This window comes from Salvelinus fontinalis, chromosome 37, assembly GCF_029448725.1.
Source record: "Salvelinus fontinalis isolate EN_2023a chromosome 37, ASM2944872v1, whole genome shotgun sequence".
Lineage (NCBI taxonomy): Eukaryota > Metazoa > Chordata > Actinopteri > Salmoniformes > Salmonidae > Salvelinus > Salvelinus fontinalis.
Window position 1 is genome coordinate 14900008 of NC_074701.1, and position 27610 is coordinate 14927617.

The following is a 27610-nucleotide window of genomic DNA, read 5'->3' on the forward strand; positions in this document are numbered from 1 at the left end:
ATATTCCCCAACATTTTAGAGCTTGTTTCTAGTGTAAAGCATTGCGGACAAAAGCGTTGTTTTAGATCGCTGTATATAATCAAGTCCATTAAAAGCTTAAGCTAACAAGGGGTAGGCCTATACTTTTAGCCATTTTCTTTAACAAAAGCCACAATACCCTCACATACCCCCTCAATTTAAGCCCTGGTTTTAACTTAGCAGACCAAGCTCTTCAGTGACACAGATATGTAAGGAGTGCATGGTGACTGAAGGAATTGTCTGACAACATCTATGGATAGTAGACTATAATTTCATCTGTCAAAAAAGTAGGCCCATCTCTTATTTCCTGAATAGGAAGAAATAGGCTCAAAAATAAAGCCCTCTTGTTGTTAGAAGCCTAAAGTCAAATTAAGAAGAAGACTGTTTAAATGAATTAGGCCTTCTCGAATTAGCCTACTTTCAGCACCCATGCGCTGTCTATTCCCGCGGCTGCCGCTTCATAGCAATGTAAGTTATGTAAATGACTTGAATATGGCTTGTTGTGAGTTCAACAATTCTAATAAATAGACTTCATTATGGGCTACGAAACATATTGTTTTTATTCAAATAAATTATAACAGTAACAAACTTACATTCGGTCCTCCTCATCTTCCGCGCTTTCCCTCTCAAATTGAACAGGACATCAGTAGGCCTAGTCCACGCGCAGAGATATTGCAATTTGGTTAGGCAGCACAAAAGGGTTTACATCATCAAGAGCAGGGCAGGCCAGGGCTCATGATTGTGAACGCCTATCCATTTCAGTGTGTAATGCAGTGTAACCTACTTTCATATAAACCATCCCAGCAGCAGAGAATCAGGGATGAGGGGCATCATCGGGGGGGGGGGGTCGAGATTCTGTAATAAGCAAATAATTCTCAGCACCTGAGCAATACAAAAAAATACAAATCAAATTGTATATGTCACACGCGCCGCATACAACAGGTGTACCGTGTGTACACCTTACCGTGACATGCTTACTTAAAAGCCCTTAACTAAATGCAGTTTTAAGAAAATAAAAGTAACACGATAAAATAACAATAATGAAGCTATATACAGGGGGTACCGCTAGTCGAGGTAATTTTGACATGTAGGTAGTGGTAAAGTGACTGTGCATAGATAATAAACAGGGAGTTGCGGCAGTGTAAAAACAAAGGGAGGGGGGGGGGGCACTCTGTGACTTGGGTGACTGGAGTCTTTGACATTTTTTCGGCCTTCCTCTGACACCGCCTAGTATATAGGTCCTGGATGGCAGGAACCTTGGCCCCAGTGATGTACTGGGCCGTACGCACTACCCTCTGTAGCGCCTTAAGGTCGCATTTCATACCAGGCGGTGATGCAACTGGGCAGGATCTTCTCGATGGTGCAGCTGTAGAACTTTTTGAGGATCTGGGGACCCGTGCCAAATCTTTTCAGTCTCCTGGGGGGGGGGGGGGGGGGGGGGACTCTGAAACTCTTGACCTGCTCCACTACAGCCCCGTTAATGTGAATGGGGGCGTGTTCGGCCCTCCTTTTCCTGTAGTCCACGATCATCTCCTTTGCCTTGCTCAGGTTGAGGGAGAGGTTGTTGTCCTGGAACCACACTGACAGGTCTCTGACCATCTCCCTATAGGCTGTCTCATCATTGTCGGTGATCAGGCCTACCACTGTTGTGTTGTCAGCAATCTTAATGATGGTCAGTGTACTCAATTGTCATACTTGAGTAAAAGTAAAGATACTTTAATAGAAAATGACTCAAGTAAAGGTGAAAGTCAGCCAGTAAAATATTACTTCAGTAAAAGTCTAAGAGTATTTGGTTTTAAATATAGTTAAGTATCAAAAGTAAAAGTACAAGTATAAATTATTTACAATTCCTATTATTAAGCAAACTAGACAGCACCATTTTCTTTTTTATTTACGTATAGTCAGGGACACACTCCAACACTCAGACGTCATTTACAAACGAAGCATGTGTTTAGTGAGTCCGCCAGATCAGAGGCAGTAGGGATGACCAAGGACGTTCTCTTGATAAGTGTGTGAATTGGACCATTTTCCTGTCCTGCTAAGCATTCCAAATGTAACGAGTACTTTTGGGTGTCAGGGAATATATATGGAGTAAAAAGTACATAATTTTCTTTAGGAATGTAGTGAAAGTAAAAGTAAAAGTAGTCAAAAATATAAATAGTAAAGTACAGATACCAGAGAAAACTACTTAAGTAGTGCTTTAAAGTATTTTGACTTAAGTACATTACACCACTGATGATGGTATTGGAGTTGTGCTTGGCCACGCAGTCGTGGGTGAACAAGGAGTACATGAAGGGACTATGGTGTTGAACGCTGAGCTGTAGTCAATTGTCACGTTCCTGACCTATTTCTGTTAGTTTGTTATATGTGTTAGTTGGTCAGGACGTGAGTTTGGGTGGGCATTCTATGTTTTCTGTTTCTATGTTGGTTTATGGGTTGCCTGGTATGGCTCTTAATTAGAGGCAGGTGTTTGGCGTTCCTCTAATTAAGAGTCATATTTAGGTAAGTGTTTTCACAGTGTTCGTGGTGGGTGATTGTCTCCTGTGTTTGTGTATGTCGTTGCGCCACACGGGACTGTTTTCGGTTTGTTTGTTCATCGTTGTTTTGTGTAGCCTGTTTTCTCTATTCGTGCGTTCTTCATGTTTTATGTAAGTTCGTCGTCTAGGTCTGTCTACACCGTTTATTTTGTTTTGTTAGTGTATTAGTCGAGTTCGTGTTTTTTCTTTAATAAATCATGTCTACAAACTCAGCTGCATTTTGGTTCGATCCCTGCTCCTCCTCTTCTGATGAAGAGGAGGAGGAAAGCCGTTACAGAATCACCCACCAATCCAGAACCAAGCGGTGCGAAGTCAAGCAGGATTATACACAGGAATCATGGACTTGGGAGGAAATATTGGACGGGAGAGGTCCATGGGCACAGCCGGGAGAATATCGCCGTCCCAAAGCTGAGCTGGAGGCAGCGAAAGCAGAGAGGCGGTGGTATGAGGAGGCAGCAAGGAGACGTGGCTGGAAGCCCGAGAGGAGACCCCAAAAATTTCTTGGGGGGGGCTAAGAGGTAGTGGGCCAAGGGCAGGTAGGAGACCTGCGCCCACTTCCCAGGCTTACCGTGGAGAGCGGGAGTACGGGCAGGCGCCGTGTTACGCAGTAGAGCGCACGGTGTCTCCTGTACGAGTGCATAGCCCAGTGCGGGTTATTCCACCTCCCCGCACTGGTAGGGCTAGATTGGGCATTGAGCCAGGTGTCATGAGGCCGGCTCAACGCGTCTGGTCTCCAGTGCGTCTCCTCGGGCCGGCTTACATGGCACCAGCCTTACGCATGGTGTCCCCGGTTCGCCTACATAGCCCGGTGCGGGTTATTCCACCTCCCCGCACTGGTCGGGCGACGGGGAGCATTCAACCAGGTAAGGTTGGGCAGGCTCGGTGCTCAAGGGAGCCAGTACGCCTTCACGGTCCGGTATTTCCGGCACTACCTCCCCGCCCCAGCCCAGTACCACCAGTGCCTACACCACGCACCAGGCTTCCAGTGCGTTTCCAGAGCCCTGTGCCTCCTCCAAGCACTCTCCCTATGGTGCGTGTCTACAGCCTAGTGCCTCCAGTTCCGGCACCGCGCACTAAGCCACATGTGCGTCTCCTAAGTCCTGTGCACACTGTTGTTTCTCCCCGTACTCGTCCTGATGTGCGTGCACTCAGCCCGGTGCCACCAGTGCCGGTACCACGCACCAGGAGTATAGCACGCTTTGAGAGTTCAGTGTGTCCTGTCCCTGCTCCCCGCACTAGGCTTGAAGTGCGTGTCCTCAGTCAGGTGCCTCCAGTTACGGCACCTCGCACCAAGCCTACAGTGCGTCTCAGCCGGCCAGAGTCTGCCGTCTGCCCAACGGCGCATGAACTGCCTGTCTGCCATGAGCCTGCAAAGCTGCCCGTCTGCCATGAGCCTACAGAGCCTTCCGCCAGACAGGAGCAGCCAGAGCCTTCCGCCAGACAGGTGCAGTCTGAGCCATCCGTCTCCGCAGCACCATCTGAGCCATCCGTCTCCTCAGCGCCGTCTGAGCCATCCGTCTCCCCAGCGCCGTCTGAGCCATCCGTCTCCCCAGCACCGTCTGAGCCATCCATCTGTCCTGAGCCATTAGAGCCGCCCGTCTGTCCCGAGCCGTCAGAGCCGATAGTCAGTCAGGAGCCGCTAGAGCCAGTTATCAGTCAGGATCTGCCAGAGCCGCCAACCAGACAGGATCTGCCAGAGCCGCCAACCAGACAGGATCTGCCAGAGCCGCCAACCAGACAGGATCTGCCAGAGCCGCCAACCAGACAGGATCTGCCAGAGCCGCCAACCAGACAGGATCTGCCAGAGCCGTCAGTGAGCCATGAGCGTCCAGAGCCTTCAGCCAGCCATGAGCGTCCAGAGCCGTCAGCGAGCCATGAGCGTCCAGAGCCGTCAGCGAGCCATGAGCGTCCAGAGCCGTCAGCGAGCCATGAGCGTAGAGAGCCGTCAGCCAGCCATAAGCGTCGAGAGCCGTCAGCCAGCCATGAGCGTCGAGAGCCGTCAGCCAGCCATGAGCGTCCAGAGCCGTTAGCCAGTCATGAGCTGTCCCTTAGCCCGGAGCGGCTATTTACCCAGTACTGCCCCTCAGTCCAGAGCTGTCTCTCTGTCCGGAGCTGCCTTTCAGTCCGGAGTTGCCCCTCTATCCTGATCTACCTCTCTATCCTGAGCTACCTCTCTATCCTGATCTATCCCTCTGTCTTGAGCTATCCCTCTGTCTTGATCTATCCCTCTGTCCCGGTGCTGCCCCTGTTGTTGATGTTACCAAGAGGATTTTGTGGGGGTAAGATGAGGGTGGACATTCATAGGGGGAGATGGAAGCTGGGATTGACTATGGTGGGGTGGGGACCTCGCCCGGAGCCTGAGCCACCACCGTGGTCAGATGCCCACCCAGACCCTCCCCTAGACTTTGTGCTGGTGCGCCCGGAGTTCGCACCTTATGGGGGGGGGTTATGTCACGTTCCTGACCTATTTCTGTTAGTTTGTTATATGTGTTAGTTGGTCAGGACGTGAGTTTGGGTGGGCATTCTATGTTTTCTGTTTCTATGTTGGTTTATGGGTTGCCTGGTATGGCTCTTAATTAGAGGCAGGTGTTTGGCGTTCCTCTAATTAAGAGTCATATTTAGGTAAGTGTTTTCACAGTGTTCGTGGTGGGTGATTGTCTCCTGTGTTTGTGTATGTCGTTGCGCCACACGGGACTGTTTTCGGTTTGTTTGTTCATCGTTGTTTTGTGTAGCCTGTTTTCTCTATTCGTGCGTTCTTCATGTTTTATGTAAGTTCGTCGTCTAGGTCTGTCTACACCGTTTATTTTGTTTTGTTAGTGTATTAGTTGAGTTCGTGTTTTTTCTTTAATAAATCATGTCTACAAACTCAGCTGCATTTTGGTTCGATCCCTGCTCCTCCTCTTCTGATGAAGAGGAGGAGGAAAGCCGTTACAGAATCACCCACCAATCCAGAACCAAGCGGTGCGAAGTCAAGCAGGATTATACACAGGAATCATGGACTTGGGAGGAAATATTGGACGGGAGAGGTCCATGGGCACAGCCGGGAGAATATCGCCGTCCCAAAGCTGAGCTGGAGGCAGCGAAAGCAGAGAGGCGGTGGTATGAGGAGGCAGCAAGGAGACGTGGCTGGAAGCCCGAGAGGAGACCCCAAAAATTTCTTGGGGGGAGGCTAAGAGGTAGTGGGCCAAGGGCAGGTAGGAGACCTGCGCCCACTTCCCAGGCTTACCGTGGAGAGCGGGAGTACGGGCAGGCGCCGTGTTACGCAGTAGAGCGCACGGTGTCTCCTGTACGAGTGCATAGCCCAGTGCGGGTTATTCCACCTCCCCGCACTGGTAGGGCTAGATTGGGCATTGAGCCAGGTGTCATGAGGCCGGCTCAACGCGTCTGGTCTCCAGTGCGTCTCCTCGGGCCGGCTTACATGGCACCAGCCTTACGCATGGTGTCCCCGGTTCGCCTACATAGCCCGGTGCGGGTTATTCCACCTCCCCGCACTGGTCGGGCGACGGGGAGCATTCAACCAGGTAAGGTTGGGCAGGCTCGGTGCTCAAGGGAGCCAGTACGCCTTCACGGTCCGGTATTTCCGGCACTACCTCCCCGCCCCAGCCCAGTACCACCAGTGCCTACACCACGCACCAGGCTTCCAGTGCGTTTCCAGAGCCCTGTGCCTCCTCCAAGCACTCTCCCTATGGTGCGTGTCTCCAGCCTAGTGCCTCCAGTTCCGGCACCGCGCACTAAGCCACATGTGCGTCTCCTAAGTCCTGTGCACACTGTTGTTTCTCCCCGTACTCGTCCTGATGTGCGTGCACTCAGCCCGGTGCCACCAGTGCCGGTACCACGCACCAGGAGTATAGCACGCTTTGAGAGTTCAGTGTGTCCTGTCCCTGCTCCCCGCACTAGGCTTGAAGTGCGTGTCCTCAGTCAGGTGCCTCCAGTTACGGCACCTCGCACCAAGCCTACAGTGCGTCTCAGCCGGCCAGAGTCTGCCGTCTGCCCAACGGCGCATGAACTGCCTGTCTGCCATGAGCCTGCAAAGCTGCCCGTCTGCCATGAGCCTACAGAGCCTTCCGCCAGACAGGAGCAGCCAGAGCCTTCCGCCAGACAGGTGCAGTCTGAGCCATCCGTCTCCGCAGCACCATCTGAGCCATCCGTCTCCTCAGCGCCGTCTGAGCCATCCGTCTCCCCAGCGCCGTCTGAGCCATCCGTCTCCCCAGCACCGTCTGAGCCATCCATCTGTCCTGAGCCATTAGAGCCGCCCGTCTGTCCCGAGCCGTCAGAGCCGATAGTCAGTCAGGAGCCGCTAGAGCCAGTTATCAGTCAGGATCTGCCAGAGCCGCCAACCAGACAGGATCTGCCAGAGCCGCCAACCAGACAGGATCTGCCAGAGCCGCCAACCAGACAGGATCTGCCAGAGCCGCCAACCAGACAGGATCTGCCAGAGCCGCCAACCAGACAGGATCTGCCAGAGCCGTCAGTGAGCCATGAGCGTCCAGAGCCTTCAGCCAGCCATGAGCGTCCAGAGCCGTCAGCGAGCCATGAGCGTCCAGAGCCGTCAGCGAGCCATGAGCGTCCAGAGCCGTCAGCGAGCCATGAGCGTAGAGAGCCGTCAGCCAGCCATAAGCGTCGAGAGCCGTCAGCCAGCCATGAGCGTCGAGAGCCGTCAGCCAGCCATGAGCGTCCAGAGCCGTTAGCCAGTCATGAGCTGTCCCTTAGCCCGGAGCGGCTATTTACCCAGTACTGCCCCTCAGTCCAGAGCTGTCTCTCTGTCCGGAGCTGCCTTTCAGTCCGGAGTTGCCCCTCTATCCTGATCTACCTCTCTATCCTGAGCTACCTCTCTATCCTGATCTATCCCTCTGTCTTGAGCTATCCCTCTGTCTTGATCTATCCCTCTGTCCCGGTGCTGCCCCTGTTGTTGATGTTACCAAGAGGATTTTGTGGGGGTAAGATGAGGGTGGACATTCATAGGGGGAGATGGAAGCTGGGATTGACTATGGTGGGGTGGGGACCTCGCCCGGAGCCTGAGCCACCACCGTGGTCAGATGCCCACCCAGACCCTCCCCTAGACTTTGTGCTGGTGCGCCCGGAGTTCGCACCTTATGGGGGGGGTTATGTCACGTTCCTGACCTATTTCTGTTAGTTTGTTATATGTGTTAGTTGGTCAGGACGTGAGTTTGGGTGGGCGTTCTATGTTTTCTGTTTCTATGTTGGTTTATGGGTTGCCTGGTATGGCTCTTAATTAGAGGCAGGTGTTTGGCGTTCCTCTAATTAAGAGTCATATTTAGGTAAGTGTTTTCACAGTGTTCGTGGTGGGTGATTGTCTCCTGTGTTTGTGTATGTCGTTGCGCCACACGGGACTGTTTTCGGTTTGTTTGTTCATCGTTGTTTTGTGTAGCCTGTTTTCTCTATTCGTGCGTTCTTCATGTTTTATGTAAGTTCGTCGTCTAGGTCTGTCTACACCGTTTATTTTGTTTTGTTAGTGTATTAGTCGAGTTCGTGTTTTTTCTTTAATAAATCATGTCTACAAACTCAGCTGCATTTTGGTTCGATCCCTGCTCCTCCTCTTTTGATGAAGAGGAGGAGGAAAGCCGTTACATCAATGAATAGTATTCTCACATAGGTGTTCCTTTTGTCCAGGTGGGAAAGGGCAGTGTGGAGTGTGATTCGGATTGCATCATCTGTGGATCTGTTGGGGCAGTACGCAAATTGGAGTGAGTCTAGGGTTTCTGGGATGATGGATTTCAAAGCCTTTCAAAGCACTTCATGGCTACCGACGTGAGTGCTAGGGGTTGGTAATCATTTAGGCAGGTTACCTTCGCTTCCTTGGGCACAGGTACTATGGTGGTCTGCTTGAAGCATGTAGGTATTACATACTTGGTCAGGGAGAGGTTGAAAATGTCAGTGAAGACACTTGCCAGTTGGTCCGCGCATGTTCTGAGTACACATCCTGGTAATCCGTCTGGCCCCGCGGCCTTGTGAATGTTAATCTGTTTAAAGGTCTTGCTTTCATCGGCTATGGAGAGCGCGATCACACAGTCGTCCAGAACAGCTGGTGCTCTAATGCGTGCTTCAGTGTTGCTTGCCTCGAAGCGAGCACAAAAGGCATTTAGCCCATCTGGTAGGCTCGCGTCACTGGGCAGCTCGTGGCGTGAGTTCCCTTTGTAGTCTGTAATAGTTTACAAGCCCTGCCATATCTGACGAGCGTCAGAGCCAGTGTAGTAGGGTTCAATCTTAGTCCTGTATTGACGCTTTGCCTGTTTGATGGTTCGTCTGAGGGCATAGAGGGATTTCTTATAAGCGTCCAGATTAGTGTCCCGCTCCTTGAAAGCGGCAGCTCTAGCCTTTAGCTCGGTGCAGATGTTGCCTGTAATCCATGGCTTCTGGTTGGGATATGTACGTACGGTCACTGTGGGGACGACGTCGTCGACGCACTTATTGATGAAGCCGGTGACTGAGGTGATATACTCCTCGTTGTACGCATCTCTGTGTGTGAAGTAAAAGTAAAACTGATTTAAGTTTGCCTGCATAAAAGTCCCCGGCCACTAGGAGTGCCGCTTCTGGATGAGCCTTTTCTTCTTTGCTTATGGCCTCATACAGTGCGGTCTCAAATTACATGACCCTCCCCTGGACTAAATGAAAAAAATACAAAATCCTCCCCCTGACTGAAATTGAAAAAGCATGACCCCCCCCCCCATTTTCCTCTGGGTAACAATTGTGTATATTTCGACCGCTCCCTTTTCACTCTTTTGATGACTGTAAAATGGGCAGAAATATGTTTTTGGAGCCTTACTTCTCAGTTAAATATAGAGAAGGCAGCATATTGAAATATAAACAAGTTTGCTGAGTTAGAACTCTCAACAACTTGTTTTCTCCAGCCGTTCAGCAAAATAAACAACATTTCAAACGGTGTCAGGGAAGGAGAGAGAGGGAGATGACAGAGAGGGCTGCACACGAGGCGTTTTGCGGAAGGAATTTACTCCAGTACTCTGGAGTTATCTTCACATGTCCTCGTTAAACACATCTAATGGTTTCTCTAGGCACAAATCAATACCTGAACTTCAGATTACCAGTTAACAGGAGCTGAAGATGTTCTCAGGGGGAAATAAAGGGGAGATGTTACATAGCTTTAACTAATGCAAATGATGTGGGAGACTCGCTGGCCCTATCAAATAGTGTTCCACACAAATTGATCTTCATCTGATCAAATCATTTTTCATGTGTCTGTTTTAAGACTGGGGAAATATCCACAGATATTCTGTGAGCACTTCTAAACGTATCTTATCTTTCCTTTACTTCAACTATTACTTTTGAAGGGATGACATGTATGTATTGCATATTCTTTGAAAGTTTCAGAACAGGAAGAGAAGCAGAAATTGTGAGGGTCTTGGAGGAACCCTGCTCTCCCTGCAGAGTGCGGGGGCTGCAGGGCTGTTGAGCCCCAACAGACCCAGACTCACAGCAGGGGTTGATCAGAAACAGGGCTGAGGGCTGAGAGAGGTATTGCAGGCAGAGGAGGCATTGGACCACATTTGTGTGGCGTTCCACCCCCCCCCCCCCCCCCCCCCCCCCACCCCCGGCAGCTTCCTTCCCGTGGAAGTCGGAGGTTAAAGTGTTAACCCTGGCTTAATTGCAACTCTGTCTCCAGCTCACGCCCCCTCTGCACTCCACCCACCCCCCTCATCCTCAAACTGACCCCAGGGCCTCTGTGGCCCGGGACACCCAGCTTTCACATTAACACAACCTGGTTACTGATTCCCCAACTAATGGAGGAGATCTACAGAGCAGGCCCTGGGGGAGAGAGGGAGAGGTTGACAGAATGACACGCTCGTGTAAATATAATCCAACTACATGGCCAGAAACAGGCCCAGACCCCTGCAGCAGCCCAGAGGTCCCACCACTCTCAGATCATCTGTATCCACCATACACACATGCAAGTGTGCGTACGCTGACACACACACACACACACACACACACACACACACACACAATTTCTCTGAGGGATAACCCTTACCCTTCCACCTCCCTCTCCTCCTCCCCTCCTTCCCTCCCTCACCCTACACACACTCAGGCAGGCAGGCCGACAGCCCCTCTCGTTATCTTACTCTCTGATCAGCTCAAATTCATCTTGTTCACACTCGCTCTAACATGGACGAGGGGAGAGAAAGGCGGTCCGCGCCTGCCACGTGTGCTGGTGTGAAAAGACGTGTCCACAATCCACATCCAACTTCACCGCCCAGTCAGTCACCTACCCCTTCTCTCCTCTCCCAAGGAGCGTCCCCCATCTACCCTGGACAAGCAGTATCAGTCAACATGGCTATTGACGCCACAAGTGTGCTGAGTTAGGAGAACAGAGACGAACTGCTTTGGTTTCTACCTCTGATCCCATCTGTGGTAGTTTAAGGGGTGTGAGTCCAATAAGATCCCACTCTCTCTAGTGAGAGAAAGCATGGGCCTCTGTCTCTCCTCTCATAGTGAGGGACTGGCCAGAGGCAGACACTAACCAGACAGTGTGTTGGAGACTGTTTTGCTCAGACGGAGCCAGACTTCATCACTCTAACAGGATGTATTGGATCGGCGGAGCTGGACATGAATTGCTCTTTGTGACATAAAAACACGCTAAATAACGGTTAAAAATATTGTTATACAGACAGATTTCAAGTTGCGATTCTAGTAAGTCAAGTTAATGTGGACCTAGGTCGGTTAAAATAAACATTCCTTTTTTCGAAGCGAGATGCCGCTGTAATTCAGTTTTAAAGTTAATATATTGTTGATTTCTACAGGTAGTAGAGCATGTCAATAGAAATTACCAGAAGTCATTCAGGCATTTTTTCCTGGTGCACAAAAAAAGGGCCTGTATTAGCCGTAAGGCCAGTGTGCTGTTTTAAATTCCTTGCATATTCCTCATGTTCATAGAGGGATGAACAATTAATAATCGTTTCCCTATGATTAGAGAGAGACATCTCAAACCCTTTTCAGTTTATGTTAACATGTTCTAAAGCAATTCCAGTAATCCTTCAACATATCTTCCATGCCAGAAAATGAATTTTGTTATTTTTTTAATGTTTATCCTGAAATAAATAATATTGCTATTATTTGCTTATGACAACGATGAGAGAGTAGGATAAAGCCAAAGTCCACTTTCCAGTCACGCAATGCTAGCGTGTACATGTGTGTGTGTAGAACTACGTGTTTAAATATAGGTGTGTGTGTGTGTGTGTGTGTGTGTGTGTGTGTGTGTGTGTGTGTGTGTGTGTGTGTGCGTGCATTACGGCATGATGGACAGAAAAGTCTGAGTGGACAGAGGGAATATGTGTCACCTCTGACCCTGACCCAGTCCACTCCCACACCAACCAAGATGCCAGTATCACAGTCAATATCAATGTAAATATATACCTAGAAAGTACACTATCACAACATGGACTAGTACGACAGCGATGAGAGATGGGCCGCTGCTATTGGCTCTGCTCCCCCTTGACTCCACAATGGAACTTATATAAAGAAAATAACTTCCCATCAATGAACAAAACAAGTAAAAGTAGAAGACACGTAGAAGAAAAACAGCCCATGTAAAAGTAGTGCTCTTTTAAATGCTGTTGTCAAAAAATGATCTCTGGTTATAGTTAAGTGGTCATGAAGTTTTGATGAGAGTTTTGATAGAGTTAATATTTTGAAATATCCTAAATATTTCATGCCAATCAAATTACACATTCAGTTATTGCAACAAGTTTTTTGTTGTTGTAATAGTTTTTTTGTTTAACTTGGCAAGTCAGTTAAGAACAAATTCTTATTTACAAGGACGGCCTACACCGGCCAAACCCAGATGATGCTGGGCCAATTGTGCACCGCCCTACGGGACTCACAATCACAGCCAGTTGAGATACAGCCTGGATTCGAACCAGGGTGTCTGTAGTGATGCCCCTAGCACTGAGATACCTGGAGATACAGTGCCTTAAACCCCTGTGCCACTCGGGAGCACAAGTTAAAATATGAATTATTTTCAATGACATAAACCTAACTTCCAATAGCCTTACAAAAGTCTATGTACATTATCATCTTGGTTTTATATTTTCACTTGGTATTTGAATTCAATATTAATGTAGGTTTAACATTGTTTGACAATGATATGTCCTTTGCAATACTACACATAAGAGAGTGATATTTCTTTATTGTATGCAATTTAAATCTTAATAAGAATGTAAGCTACATGTAAAGCTTTAAAAAGGGTAAACAACTTGATTATTGCCAGATATTCTCTTATATCCTCGGTTATCATACATTATTATCTTAAAATTGTTGTCCATTCACCATGCACACAAAAAATGTCAAGGCTGATAGAATTTATTCAAAGTAAGTGTGACACGTTTCGTTTTCTCAATGTTTAAACAGATAACTTCCCATTCGAATGTGCTAACCAAATACTGACGTGTAGAAATTCTGATCAAAAGGTCACAGACGTATAATATTGTCCAGAAAATGATTTAGGGAGTATAATTGATTACATTTGCACACACTGTACATAGATTTTTCTATTGTGCTTTGACTGTACGTTTGTCTATCCCATGTGTAACTCTGTGTTGTTGTTTTTGTCGCACTGCTTTGCTTTATCTTAGCCATGTCGCAGTTGTAAATGAGGACGTGTTCTCAACTGGCCTACATGTTTAAATAAAGTTTAAATTAAAAAAATTAAAAAATAAACATTTTTTGTATAATTTTTTTTTCTTTCTGTATAGACTATTTGGCGGCTGTCTTGGTTCCTTTGTACCGTCCTAAAAACAGTATAGGCCTATCTTGAAAACATACCACTTTTTACTTGGTTAATGTGCAACACTATTTCTTACCTTAAATTACCCCATATTTATTAAGTTATAATAACTATCCTAAACTTTATTTCAGAACATAAAGGCGCGTTTTTCACTTGTTTGGTGGCTACTTATCTATCCATTCAGCAAAAGTTGCATTGAGTTCCCTCAACAACATCGTTTGGATATTTTAATTGGGCCTCATGCGGTGCATATTACAAGCACTAATTTAGGCTTATACTGTAGCCTAGAAATGCCACTGTAACCAGTACTTCAAGGCCCTATATTTTTCTCAAGTATTAGCAAAACATGTGAAACATTAGAAGAACCTTTTTCAATATATGCCCTATAGGCTATTGTAAAATTGGACATTTGTGTGTATAAAGGCTTGCAAATGACATGTTCTAGGGATACTTGTACAGGCATAACTATTTGTAGACCTGTATTGTAGGCTTGGATGAATTATAAATGATTCGTGTGGATATTGATAAGGTCATTTGGCCGACTTATCTCGGTTTGAATTGTAAAATCGTCCTTTACGCATTTATTTAGAATATGTGGTAAAACGTTACCTGGCGCTTCATGAAAATACATGAACAAAAAGGGCCTAGGTGTAGAAAGACTAGCTTTTATATAATTACATTAAAATGCCTTCTTTCTTGTTTACAGAACTTGTCTAAATGCTAATAAATACGAGGTAGAATGCGACAAAGCCTCGGGCATCTCACCGGCTGGTGCGCCATGCAGAGCCAGCAATCTGCTGATCGGATTTAAGCTACAGGGTAACAATGGAGCGATGGCGCTCATTCAACTGTTTAGCCACTAAACGTACAACACATCATCCAAATAGCACTATTAATAATAGGCCAATCATGCACTTATTTCATGCTGACTATTTTGTTTTCACTGCACGCAACATGAATTGATTTCTCAAGGAATCTCATGGAAATGGAATACACACCAGTGTTCCAAGTGTTCAGCCCATGTGTCACTTTTGAAACGCTGAGAGTAAAGTTTCACACCTATGGTTATTCAGTCATTAGGGAAAGAATGATTAATGGTTTGGCTGTTGGTATAAGACAAAATGGCTATTAACTGTAACTTCGATATGTATAACAAGCGCAAATTGTGTTAAATTTGAAGTCAAACTGAAATGATTTATAAGGCCACTGCTACTGTTAGTTATAATGACGTTATAATTAAATTAATGGATTTCAGATAAATATCCTGTCGTTTTTGGTCTGCAGGCAACATAAAACATATAGGTTGCATCTTAAATGTGTGTGGAATAGGCCTATAGCCAAATAAGTAAGTATGTGCTAATAATTTACAGAAATAGGCTAAAACACAGATTTAGAACATAAAAAATGTAAATCATTCATCATCAATTTGTTAGCTAGCCTAGATATATATTACCTTTAGAATGTTGGGGTGCTGTAGCCTTTCCATTAGCGTCATTTCTTTCACTATTTTGAAGGACGCCAGTCTGTAGCAGTCTCCAGGTGAACCATATTTCTTTACGCAATTTTCCATATCGTGTCCCCCGAAATCCACCGATTTCAGAGCCACGGACAAGCTGTTGTTGAGAGCCGCCTTGTAGACAGCCTTTGTGTAGCCTGAGCCGAGGTACTGAATATTGGTCACGTTGTCTATGCTGCTGCAGTCAAGCATCGGTGTACTGTTAATGCTCCTCGAATTCATAGTTAAATCTTTCCGTGATTTTGTTTGCATGTATGTGGAAGGTGAAAGCCGATTTTGAAAATGCGTCTGTTGGTTATCGGTTCGCTCAATGACTTTGATAGGGTCCCAATTGTCCCCTGGCTCTGAATCCATGAGTCTCCTTCTCTCCAGCGGGCGGACGGGGTCCCCGGTCCCAGACCCATGTCCTTGGCGCCGACGGTACCGCACAACCTCATCGAATCTCTCTCGTATCTGCAGTAATAAGTCCTGGTGATGCCTGCTTCCCGCGGCGTTCTTACTACTGGACTCGGCCACATCTTTAGTGTCTGACTCGCCGACGTGAAGCTGGGAATCGCCTGTAACCCGCTGCTGTTTTTTGTGGTAGTACCGATGTACTCTATTGTCGTGGTTCTGATGGTGCTCGAACCCTGGTATGTACAGCAAATTCATCAGCGTACCGAGGAAGAAAGAGAGGCAGAAACCTGCTGCAACCACAATCTTTCTTCGCTTCATAGTGCTCAGTTGTATTAATAGCATAAAATATATGTGTCCGTCTTCGGCTCCAGCCCCCGCCTAAGTGTCTACCACCTCTGCAGCGGTGCCCGGCGTTCAAGGTTCTATCGTGCGCGACAGAATTTAATGATATTCCGATGCCGAATGTGCTATGATCACGTCTTCATCTTGAATTATATGATTTATGCAGCCACGCAGGTTTAAGATCCTCCCCATATAAGGTTGACCATGGTGACACTTGCCTTCACACACTGCAAAGCCCACCACTTCTGTAGCCTATGAGCGCATCAGGCAGGGGTCCTCTAGCCTACTAGAAGCCCCCTGAGCGACTAAACAGCCGTGACGCCACTGTGATTGACAGCATACGTAGGGCATGCATCTGTGAGCACTGTAGTTTTCAGGAAGTCAATTTCCCATTAGGGTACGTTGAACATAGAAATTCTAAAAACCACACTACCCATGGTGCAATGTAAAAATCCAGACAATTCCAGCAAACCAGCAGCTGTGGAACAGTGTTTGAGGTTTCTTAGACCTGCGGTTTCAAGTAGACCTAATGGCACGCGCAAAATCTGCCCACTGAGGTTAGTGATGAAAGCGCATGAGTTGATGGACATGAATTATAATATCTACTATCTAATGTTGTTTTATTTACATTTTTTGAATGGCCAGGCTTATATGTGTTTTAAATATAGCCTTAATTGAATGTTTGCTAAGCCTTTCTAATAGGCCTATACGCACTTAATATGCCAATTGGTTATGTCATCCGGATGAATAATTGTTACCATTGCGCATAGTAACATTATGTAGCCTAGCATATATCCAGTAGATTTTCTGCTGATGGTATATACACAACATGGAAAGTAGGATAATTGAAATGTTTCCAATGAATAATGAACATTGCGCTATGAGACAACTGTGCATACGCATAAGGACGCTTCATGCTTTCAGCAAGTAGGGTATTCCATTTAGCTAACACTTTTGGATTGCATTAAATCTTCCACCTCTGTTTTAAATTGGTTGAGAAGTCCAGACTCCTTGCAGGCTGAAGTTCTGCGAGCCCCTCTGTTACTTGGAAAGAAAAATGTGTATAATTATGTCTCTGGGGTCGGAGAAGTAAAACTCTAAATTAAAAGCAGACATTACGAAAAAAGGGAGTATAAATAATGAAATAATAGGCTCCAGCACGGCTTTGTTAAACTCGGCCGAGATAAGCATTCCTTGACTGGAATCTCATGTTAGCCAGCACCCCCGTCCTCCCAAATAAATCCCGTCGTGTTTATCTGCTGTAAATACACTATAGCAGTGCCAGGGACGTTTAAAAAATGAGCCACCACGACCCCTTTTAAGCAGACCCAAACAGAGTTCACGACGGGGTCTCGCTCTCTATTGTGGTAGGCTAAATGATGATGAACTTTAAAATAATGTTATTAATGCTCTCATTGTTTATCGGATTACTTTAATAATGACACATTAGTTATTTCTGGTGCAGCTGAGGCAAGACCAAACGGCCTCTATACCATTAGGCCAACAAACCAGAAGAATGACGCGGGGAGCCCGGCCTGAGCCCTGCTTGAGATCCGGATAGTGTAGACCTGAATGCTAGTGACATGGCTATCCATCAAACCGACATTACCATGTAGTTAGCAACTAATTAACAAATACAATCAACCTGGAAACTGAACAAACAAAGCGGAGACAGCGGGGCGCAGCCGCACGACGGCCTGGGGTCGAGGGGCCAGACTCAGGGAGAATTTGTACACGAGGCGCGCGTCCACTCCTTTTAATAGCTTTGGTAACATTTTTTAAAAGGTCAAAGTAGTGTAAATATAATTATATTATATTAGCCCTATATTATATTATACTATTTTATTGGCCTTTTTTGACAGGAAGGATCATTTTGGATGGAACTGCTTTTGAGCAGAAGCATTTCAGTAGCCTAACTATAGCCTACCTCTCGCGCTGAAATGGCCACTATATCCCACACCAACTGTTATCATATCTGGAACTGCTCCTGTCACTTTGAGACTGTTTTATGTCCAGACATTTGACAAGTGGCAAGTGGGATGTGGAGAAGCTTAGCTCCATCTCCTGGACAACAGTCTTTGATGATGATGATTATAAATTGTGACAATAATATTAATTTATTATCCGATAATTAACCATTTGTTTATTTGGCGGTTATTTTTCTTTAATTTTTAAGCACGATGATTGTATTCAATCATTGTTATCTCTGCATATTAATGGTCATTAGAGTTGATTGTCCGTCATTATACAGTCCAATAAACATCCGAATGATTGACTACACTTATCTTGCCCTATTTAGCAAGTTATCTATACATTGTGGTGTAAATTATATAATATAAATATTTAGGGTACTTTTGCAATCCAACTGTCAAGAAGTTTTGACAAGATAGCCTAACCCAAAACGTATAATCAATTATTTGGCTGCATTTTTTAAAGTAACAGAAGTGATGTGTAAGGAAACGGAATTTGCCTCGTCAGTGGTGCAACTGTTGCGTTCATTTCCGATTTCTTACTTTGAGAGTGGAGTGGTCATTTTTGCATGGCCTGGTTTGGGGCGGACAGCTCTGCGGGAGGGGAGGCTCAATGCGCCTCGGGGGAGCTAACACGCATTAATCCCACTTAAATAACTTCATTTTCTCTCGGATTATTAGGGACAATAGGCAAACAGTGTATTCTAACCACTATGCTGGGGCTTTTCCATTTGACCAGCCGTTTACATGGAGAATCCGGGAGTGGCAGTTGGCTGGCTCGCGGGTAACGGATTAGCCCGCTGCAGCGCAGGAATGTTACCTTTGCTGTGCCTTTGTGATTGGCTCAACCTACGGCGGTATATGACTGAACAAATCCTTTTACACTTCTATTTTCTGAGGGGGATAATTATATTCCTTTGTTACTGGAAACCACACATGAATTAAAATGGGGGCGTAGGTTGGCCATTCATTGGCAATGTGCGCTTTAGTAGGCCAAATACATTATGTCACCCGAAGTAATGAGGTGTCAATTAATCAAATTTGAGCTGAAAGTATTTATGCAATTTGCAACCTGCCGAAGTGAATGCCATGGAGAGAAGGTATCTATATAGAAGTTGTAAACTTGTGCATCCATTTTATTGCAAGGACCAAAAGGCTCAAAAGAAATTGGCTATATATCTTGAATAAGACATTTTTAGTCAGAGCCATTTCTGAATCAGAGCTTAAATTTACATTGGAGTCAGTCAACTTGAGATGTTTTTAATGAACTAAAGACATTTCTGAACTATATCTTGATGTTGTCCAGTATCTATTAAATGTGCTGTGCATTGTGGTTTTGATTTTGTAAATGCACTGTTCATGTATTTAATTTCCCACTTAGGTGCCAAGCTTTTTTATGTTCCGTTTAAGTTGAAGTGGACTCTTTTTCCATCTGAACCTTTAGTCAGGAGGTTTGTGTGGTTTCTTATTCATCCTCTCTTGCTGGCTGCTATAGAGAAGTGGAGTAGACCCATATCAGTGTCTGAGACAAATGGGTGATAAGGAGAGCGTTCTCTACCCCATAAGAGTTATGTTTCTAGAGAGGAACTTCTGGTTCTGTTTAGTTGAGAAAGGAGGGAGTTGGCGAGAGAGGAGGAGAGAGAGAAAGACTGGGGGGGAAACCTCAATTGCATACTCCTCGCGTCCTCTCTCCTCTCTCCTTATCTTCTTCTCAAAACCCATTGGAGGAGAAGGTCAGAGGGTAGGGACGAGGAGAGAGGAGTGGAGGAGAATGCAATTGAGATCTTCCCTTGGAGGGAGGCCTGTGCCGCCAGCAAACACTCAGTCACACTTTGTGAGTTTATGAGCCTCAGACTAGTGTGGATATGACCTTGAAACAAGCACGTGCGTTGGTTGGAGCCATTAGGAAACATATCAGTGTGGCCCAGGCTCGGGCCACCGTATGCCTGCGTGTGTACGTGTGCGTGTGTGTATCTATAACCTGCCTTACCTAACAGCCCTGGCTATCAGTCAGATGTTAAATGCAATGCAGGTGATGACAGTGCAGATGTATGTGTTTCATAAACAGTGCTACTCCCCAGGACTACTACCAGCTACGGGGGCCAGATTCACCTCACCACATTTATCCCATTTAGCCCTGAACAGAAGCTGCATGCAGCACTCACGTTTTTTCTCCAATCTTCCAATTTAATGGCACATTAGCATATCTAATTAGTTGTGAAGTGGATCATGGCTTGGAGCACAATGGGACACTTGTCTGCGTTTTGCCAATACGATGCTAATTAGTTTGAGAAATCTTGTGGCCGGAGAGGTGAAATACAGTTGAAAAGAGAAAACAAAATTCCTGGACTGGGTCTAACTGTGAAATCTCAGGGGCCAGCAGAGAGAGAGAGAGCACTGACATTTGGGTGTGTCTATATCTGTGTGTAGTGGTACAAAAAGTACCCAGTTGTCATACTTGAGTTAAAGTAAAGATAGAAATAGAAATGTAGTAATATAAATTGACTCAAGTAAAAGTCACCCAGTAAAATACTACTTGAGTAAAAGTCTAAAAGTATTTGGTTTTAAATATACTTAAGCATCAAAAGTAAATATAATTGCAAAAATATACTTAAGTATATACTTAAGTAAAATTATAAATAATTTCAAATGACTTACAGTGCATTCGGAAAATATATTCCGACCCCTAGACTTTTTCCACATTTTAAAATAGATTTTTTTTAAAGCCTAGTCAATCTACACACAGTACCCCATAATGACAAAGCAAAAACAGTTTTTGAAATATTTTTGAAAATGTATTAAAAAAAATAAATTAAAAAAAATCACATTTACATAAGTATTCAGACCATTTACTCAGTACTTTGTTGATGCACCTTTGGCAACGATTACAGCCTCGAGTCTTCTTGGGTATGTCGCTATAAGCTTGGCACACCTGTATTTGGGGATTTTCTCCCATTCTTCTCTACAGATCCTCTCTAGCTCTGTCAGGTTGGAAGGGGAGCGTCTCGTCACAGCTATTTTCAGGTCTCTCCAGAGATGTTCGATCGGGTTCAAGTCCGGGCTCTGGCTGGGCCACTCAAGGACATTCAGAGACTTGTCCCAAAGCCACTCCTGCATTGTCTTGGCTGTGTGCTTAGGTTTGTTGTCCTGTAGCAGGTTTTCATCAAGGATCTCTCTGTACTTTACTCTGTTAATCTTTCCCTCGATCCTGACTAGTCTGCCAGTCCCTGCCGCTGAAAAATATTCCCACAGCATGATGCTACCACCACCATGCTTCACCGTAGAAATGTATCCAGGTTTCCTCGACGTGATGCTTGGCATTCAGGCCAAAGAGTTCAATCTTGGATTCATCACACCAAAGAATCTTGTTTCTCATGGTCTGAGAGTCCTTTAGGTGTGTTTTGGCACACTCCAAGCGGGCTGTCATGTGCCTTTTACTGAGGAGTGGCTTCTGTCTGGCCAGTCTACCATAAAGGCCTAATGGTTGTCCTTCTGGAAGGTTCTCCCATCTACATAGGGGAACTCTGGAGCTCGGTCAGAATGACCATTGTGTTCTTGGTCACCTCCCTGAACAAGGCCCTTCTCCCCCGATTGCTCAGTTTGGCCGGGCAGCCAGCTCTAGGAAGAGTCTTGGTGGTTCCAGGCCACTGTGTTCTTTGAGACCTTCAATGCTGCAGACAGTTTTTGGTACCCTTCCCCGGATCTGTGCCTCAACACAATCTTGTCTCGGAGCTCTACGGACAATTCTTTCGACCTCATGGCTTTGTTTTTGCTCTGACATGCACTGTCAACTGTGGGATCTTATATAGACAGGTGTGTGCCTTTACAAATCATGTCCAATCAATAGGATTTACCACAGGTGGACTGTAGAAGCATCTCAAGGATGATCAATGGAAACACGATGCCTCTGAGCTCAATTTCGAGTCTCATAGCAAAGTGTCTGAATACTTATGTAAATAAGGTATTTCTGTTTTTTATTTTTAAAACATTTTAAAAAATGTCTAAACACCTGTTTTCGCTTTGTCATTATGTGGTATTGTCTGTAGATTGATGAGACAAAACATTCATTTAATACATTTTAGAATAAGGCTGTAATGTAACAAAATTTGGAAAAAGGGGAAGGGGTCTGAATACTTTCCGAATGCAGTGTGTATTAAACAATCCAGATGGCACAATTTTCTTGTTTTTTAAATTTATCGATAACAGGGGCACACTCCAACACTCAGGCAGTAGAGATAACCAGGGATTTTCCTGTCCTGCTAATCATTCAAAATACTGTACTTTTGGGTGTCAGGAAAAATGTATGGAGTAAAAAGTAGATTATTTTCTTTAGGATGTAGTGATGTAAAAGTTGTCAAAAATATAGATAGTAAAGTCAAGTACAGATACCCCAAAAACGACATAAGTAGTACTTTTACCTAAGTACTTTACACCACTGTGTGTGCATTTGCCATGCAGCTGAGCAGCCGCATGCCAGCTATGCCTTGGAGTGGAGATCTAGTATTCTGCACTCCTTCTGTGTTTCACATCCATCTGACATCAGCCTGCTTGCACATCACCGCATTCCACCAAGATATTCTTCATCAGATCAAAATATCTACTTCCTGGACAGAGTCACATGGTAGGCAAGCAGGTCACATGTACTGAGTCAGTATTTACACATTGATTCAGTGATTCAAAAGTAAGAAGTTTGGAATATCAAAAAAGTACAATATACAATTGTAAATTCAATTTACCTTCATACCTGTTATACCTCTCCTCTCTAGGGCTCTATTCAGAGGTGTCATGCCCATAGGAGGCACAGGGGCACATGCCCCCTCAGATTTGCCCTGTTTAAAAAATATAAAACATTTAAATAATAATAAGATTTTTTTTGTTACATTTTTGGTTGTTTCTTTGTAATACTACTAGCCCCCTAGCAATTTTATGAAGTTGGCTTTAGCTAGCGCAGATAAGATCCCAATCTCCCAACCTCATAATCAAATCAAATACAGTTCTATTTGTCACATGCTCCGTAAACAACAGGTGTAGGTAGACTAGCAGTGAAATGCTTACTTATGGGCCCTTCCCAACAATGCAGGGAGAAATATTAACATTTTTGGGAAAAAATTATGACACATAGATACACACAATGAGTAACATTAACTTGGCTATTTACACAGGCTACCAGTACCGAGTCGATGTGGAGAAGTACTAGGTAGTTGAGGTAGACATGTACTGTGCATATATGTGTAGGGTGCCGTCTTTCAGATGGGACGTTAAATGGGTGTCTTGACTCTCTGAGGTCATTAAAGATCCCATGGCACTTATCGTAAGAGTAGGGGTGTTAACCCCGGTGTCCTGGCTAAATTCCCAATCTGGCCCTCAAAACCATCACGGTCACCTAATAATCCCCAGTTTACAATTGGCTCATTCATCCCCCTCCTCTCCTCTACCTATATAGGTAGGGGTAAAGTGACTAGGCAACAGGATAGATAATTAACAGCAGCAGTATGTGTGATGAGTCAAAGGATTTAGTACAAAAAGGGTCAATGCAGATAGTCCAGGTAGCTGTTTGGTTAACTATGTATCAGTCTTATGGGTAGGAGCTGTTCAGGGTCTTGTTGATTCCAAACCTGGTACATCGGTACCGCTTGTTGTGTGGTAGCAGAGAGAACAGTTTTTGACTTGGGTGGCTCGAGTCTTTTACAATTTTTAGGGCCTTCCTCTGACACCGTCGAGTATAGAGGTCCTGGATGGCAGGGAGATCAGCCCCAGTGATATACTTGGCCGTGCTCACCACCCTCTGTAGTGCCTTGCAGTCGGGTGCCTTGCAGTTGCCATACCAAGCGGTGGTGCAGCCAGTCAAGATGCTCTCAATGCTGCGGCTGTAGAACTTTTTGAGGAACATGCCAAATCATTTCAGGCTATTAATCAAGTTAGAGTAGCTAGCTTGTCTAGCTGTCTTGGCCGGCATGCCTGATGGCGAGGTTGGTAGACTTTAGCAATAACTAAATGTACTGAATAAGACTAACATTCATTTCAATCTTTCACCCAGATTTTTGCAGAGCTGTAGAGAAGAATATTTGGGTTCTTTAAAAAATAACCAACGGTCAGGAGGATACAGAGAGCAGAAGAGGTATGCTTAGATGCTTAGATGCTTAGACAGAAAAATTGACATATTTTAACATAGAATTAAGCATTATGATTATGGCTCTGGATTGCAGGAAAAATCCCTAGCCCCTGTCTGGACGACACCCCAACCATCCACATGTACTTTGTGGTCCCTCAGACCTTTGGAGTGCGTGACGCCCCTGGCTCAATTCAATCTGCGTCTGAGCCAACATATGCAGTGTTTACCGTGAATGCAGCCTCCGCTAACGTGGAAACATTGTCTTTACATTTGAATCACGCTGTAACGCTGAACTCCCACGATACGGATTTAATACTGTTTAACACACGTTTTATGGCTGTGAAAAACAGCAGATTAAGCAACACTAAAATGTGTCCTTCATTAAGCAGAAAGGACATGGGAACTAACATCAACCAACAGACCCTCAAGGTCTTGACTTAGATGGATAGCCCTTAGTGCACCGGCTTGGACGTGCTCCAGTCATGACCATGGTTTGTAAACAGTGATGACCGAGCCATGTTTGCCATCTACTGATAGCCCAGCTGGCTGGCATATAAAGACACATCAGTTGAAATGCTGGGGGCTGATCTGGATGGTTATCTAGCCTCAGCAGTAGATGAGATTGATATGTAAGGAGAGCAGGGGTTAAACTGATTCTCTAGCACCTGGCCCTGTTGCAACACAATCTTCGTGCAAATATGTACAATTGTATGTACAAATATGTACAATTAGTGCAAATATGTACAAAAAGTATTTCAGCAGATTTTGTGCTTTTTTGTACGTGTTTGTGTAGCTTAGTTCATGTGAAAACACACACATTTTTGTGCGACTTAATTCGTAGGACACAAATTCATAGGAAAATACAACTTCGGCACAATCTTTAGAAAATTATTGGAGAAATGCATTTTGCCTTTTTTGTGTCCCACATTTATTTATATATATATATACCATATTTTGTTAATCATCCAGGTTGTCATGAAATACTTATAATATAATAGGAGCCTTACATTTGTTTTTGTTTTTATTAATGCTAATGCTGTTTTCTATGCTTGTTTTCGCCACATACTTCGGAATACTGTGCTATGACGGATTTTGAGGGTTGCCAGATTGGAGTAAAAAGCTGTATTTGTCTGTTTTTGTGTGTGGTATCGATGAAGGTATTTGATAGGGGAATGGGGATACATTTTCATAATGGGAAATGAATTCATCAATAAATGAATTGATTAGTGTGTTGATTAGTTATTGTTTTCTTCAGTGGAAATACAGAATATGTACAAAAATGCCTAATATACCAAAAGCTAAATCAAGCAGAGATTTACAACTATTTAACCATGTTAATTAAAACTGAAACAAGCAAACTACAAACATTTAAACAATTAAAGATAATGAATACATGACAAATAGATACAAATCTTTAATAAAAAATAATTCATACAAAAGTCAAGAGTTGGCTGTAACATCAGTACAAAGTGTTTTTGTGCATCTGTGTGTAATATCATTTCCCATCTGTCACGACTTCCTCCGAAGTTGGTGCCTTTCCTTGTTCGGGCAGCATTCGGCGGTCGACGTCACCGGCTTTCTAGCCGCCACCGATCTACGTTTCTTTGTCCATTTGTTTTGTCTTGATTGTACACACCTGGTTTCCATTACGTTATAATTTATTCCCAATTTAACCCTCTGGTTCCCACGTGGTTGTGTGCGTGTTTGTTCTTTGTTAAGTGGTCGCTCTTTTGTGTCGAGCTGGATTGTTTTCCCTGTATGGAATTAGTTTGTGATTTATTTGAGTAAAGTATGTTTTTACTCAGTTCTGTGTCCTGCGCCTGACTCCGTCCTACCCGCTGCACACTGACACTTGACACCATCTTAAAAATGTATCCCCATTCCCCAATCAAATACCTTCACCAAAAAGAAAAATCTATATTTTTTCTCCAATCTGGCAACCCTCATAAAATTCGACATAGCCTTGTATAAAATGCATTATAAAATAAATGGTGTAATGTACACAAAGTGGAGCCTTGTATTAAATGCATGATGAAGAAAATTATGTAAAGTAGGCTCCACGAACTATGAAAAGCGTTATGAAGAAAATTGTGTAGGCCTACTGTTGCCTACACAAAAAAAGGGCTTTTCTGCACCAGTATCCCAAAGTATTAACTGAAACAAACTAAAAAACAACATAAGACAACTATTATATTATAATTATTTTGGTGACAACCTGGTTATTAACTATATTGGGTTGTTAACAAGTTTTATTTTTATATATAAATAAATGTTGGACACAAAAAAAGGTAGTGTAGAACACCATTGCCCATCATGCATTGCTCTAATAACTTTCAAAAGATTGTACCGAAGTTTACCCCCCAAAAATGTATTTTCTTATGAATGAAGTCACACAAAAATGTGTATCTTCTCCTACGAATTAAGTCGCAAAATTTTGGGGGTCTTTTCACACAAATTAATTCAATCTGCTGAAATACTTTTTTTTACATATTTCCGCGAATTGAGTGTGAGATTGTGTTGTGTATTATCAGTAGCTAGCCAGCTAGCATTAGCATATCCCCCTGACAACCCCACTCAGCACCATGTAGACACCACCCAGAGGGGCCCAGCAGAAAATGATCTGGCCCGAGTGCTGAAAGACGGACGCGGTGCACTTTATGCTGTCAGATGGCCCTGATCGCTGGGCCGCGTCGGGGGCCTCCGTCTTCCTGGGACAGTGGCTGGTTGGAGGACCGGGCGGCGGAGAGGGCGAGGGAACCCGATCTGGCGGGATGCTTTCCAGTGTGGAGCGTGAGTGCGGGCGCCTGGAGAGCAGAGGCCTCACAATGGAGCTGTTCAGTAGAGAGATGGGAGGACGTTCCAGCCCAGGGCCCAGGGAGAGAGAACCATTGTCACCCAACGTACAGGCACTCAGGGAGAGAGAGAGAGAGACAGAGAGAGAGAGAGAGACAGAGAGAGAGAGAGAGAGAGAGAGAGAGAGAGGAGACTAAGGAGGGAGGGAGGGAGGAGAGAGAGGGTGGGGTAATGATCACAGGTTCGTAGGGAGCACTTGTGATGAAGACATTGGGTGAATAAGCATGGATGAAAGTAATATAATATTTAGAGAGATACCAAGAGAGAAACATTATGTGAAGTATGATTGGTCAAAGTGAGAGGCATCACAAGGATAATTAATCTGTCCGTCACTCTGTCGCTATGGGAGTCAGTGTGGGTAAAAGAGCAGGATCAGGGCAGGCAGATGGCCCCTTCTAGCTCATAGTCTATATAGAAGAGCTCTCCCAGCTAGCACATAACGTTCTGAGAACCATATGTTTCTTAGAGCTTGGTGAGAGTGTAGTTGTCCTATGGTTATTTTGCGTACAACCTTCCCACAACTTTTTGGGAATGGTGCAGGATAGTTGCTTGGCTTTGGAACATTCTCAGCACATTTAAAGAACTTACTTTTCTTGGTATTTCATTACTTTAACATAACGTTTCCTAAAAGTTAAAACATTGTTACATTTCATTTCCTTTCAATTTTGGTAATTGTCATGTCTACTCCCGCTCTCCCGCTCCGGCGATCAACGTCGCCGGTTTACTAACCAGCGGTCCTGGCAACCCATCATTATGTACACCTGGCAACCATCATCACGCACACCTGCACCCCATCATCATGCACACCTGGACTTCATCACCACCTTGATTACTTCCCCTTTATCTAGCACTCTGTAGCCTCTCTCATCAGGCAGTATTGGTTCTGTTTTCATGTTCAGACACTTCTCTTCTCTTGTCTTGTATCGCGCCATGTTCATTATTATTAAATGCACCAACTGCACCTGCTTCCTGACTCCCTGCGTCTCCATTACAGTAATGTTCTAGGAGTGTTCTCCAACTGGTTTGACATTGGGAATGTTCTCAAATAATTCAGAGAAGGTTAACACCTTTCAGTACTTCAGCGTAACGTTTCCTACAGGTTTCATCATG

General features: G+C 44.9%; 1 protein-coding gene across 2 annotated transcripts in view; it reads right to left on the reverse strand.

Moving 5' to 3' along the window:
• The window catches only part of pkdcca (protein kinase domain containing, cytoplasmic a), a 39778-nt gene extending 23949 nt beyond the window's left edge, over positions 1–15829 (reverse strand). The window contains exon 1 of one of the 2 annotated variants that reach the window (XR_008756626.1): positions 14765–15829. Coding sequence is in view for 1 of the 2 variants with exons in the window: in XM_055902066.1 (XP_055758041.1) it covers positions 14765–15565 (801 nt within the window). In the remaining variant the exon portion in view is untranslated. The remainder of the gene's footprint in view (positions 1–14764) is intronic. The other variant, XM_055902066.1, reaches the window with a different exon arrangement.
• Positions 15830–27610: the final 11781 nt, after the last annotated feature.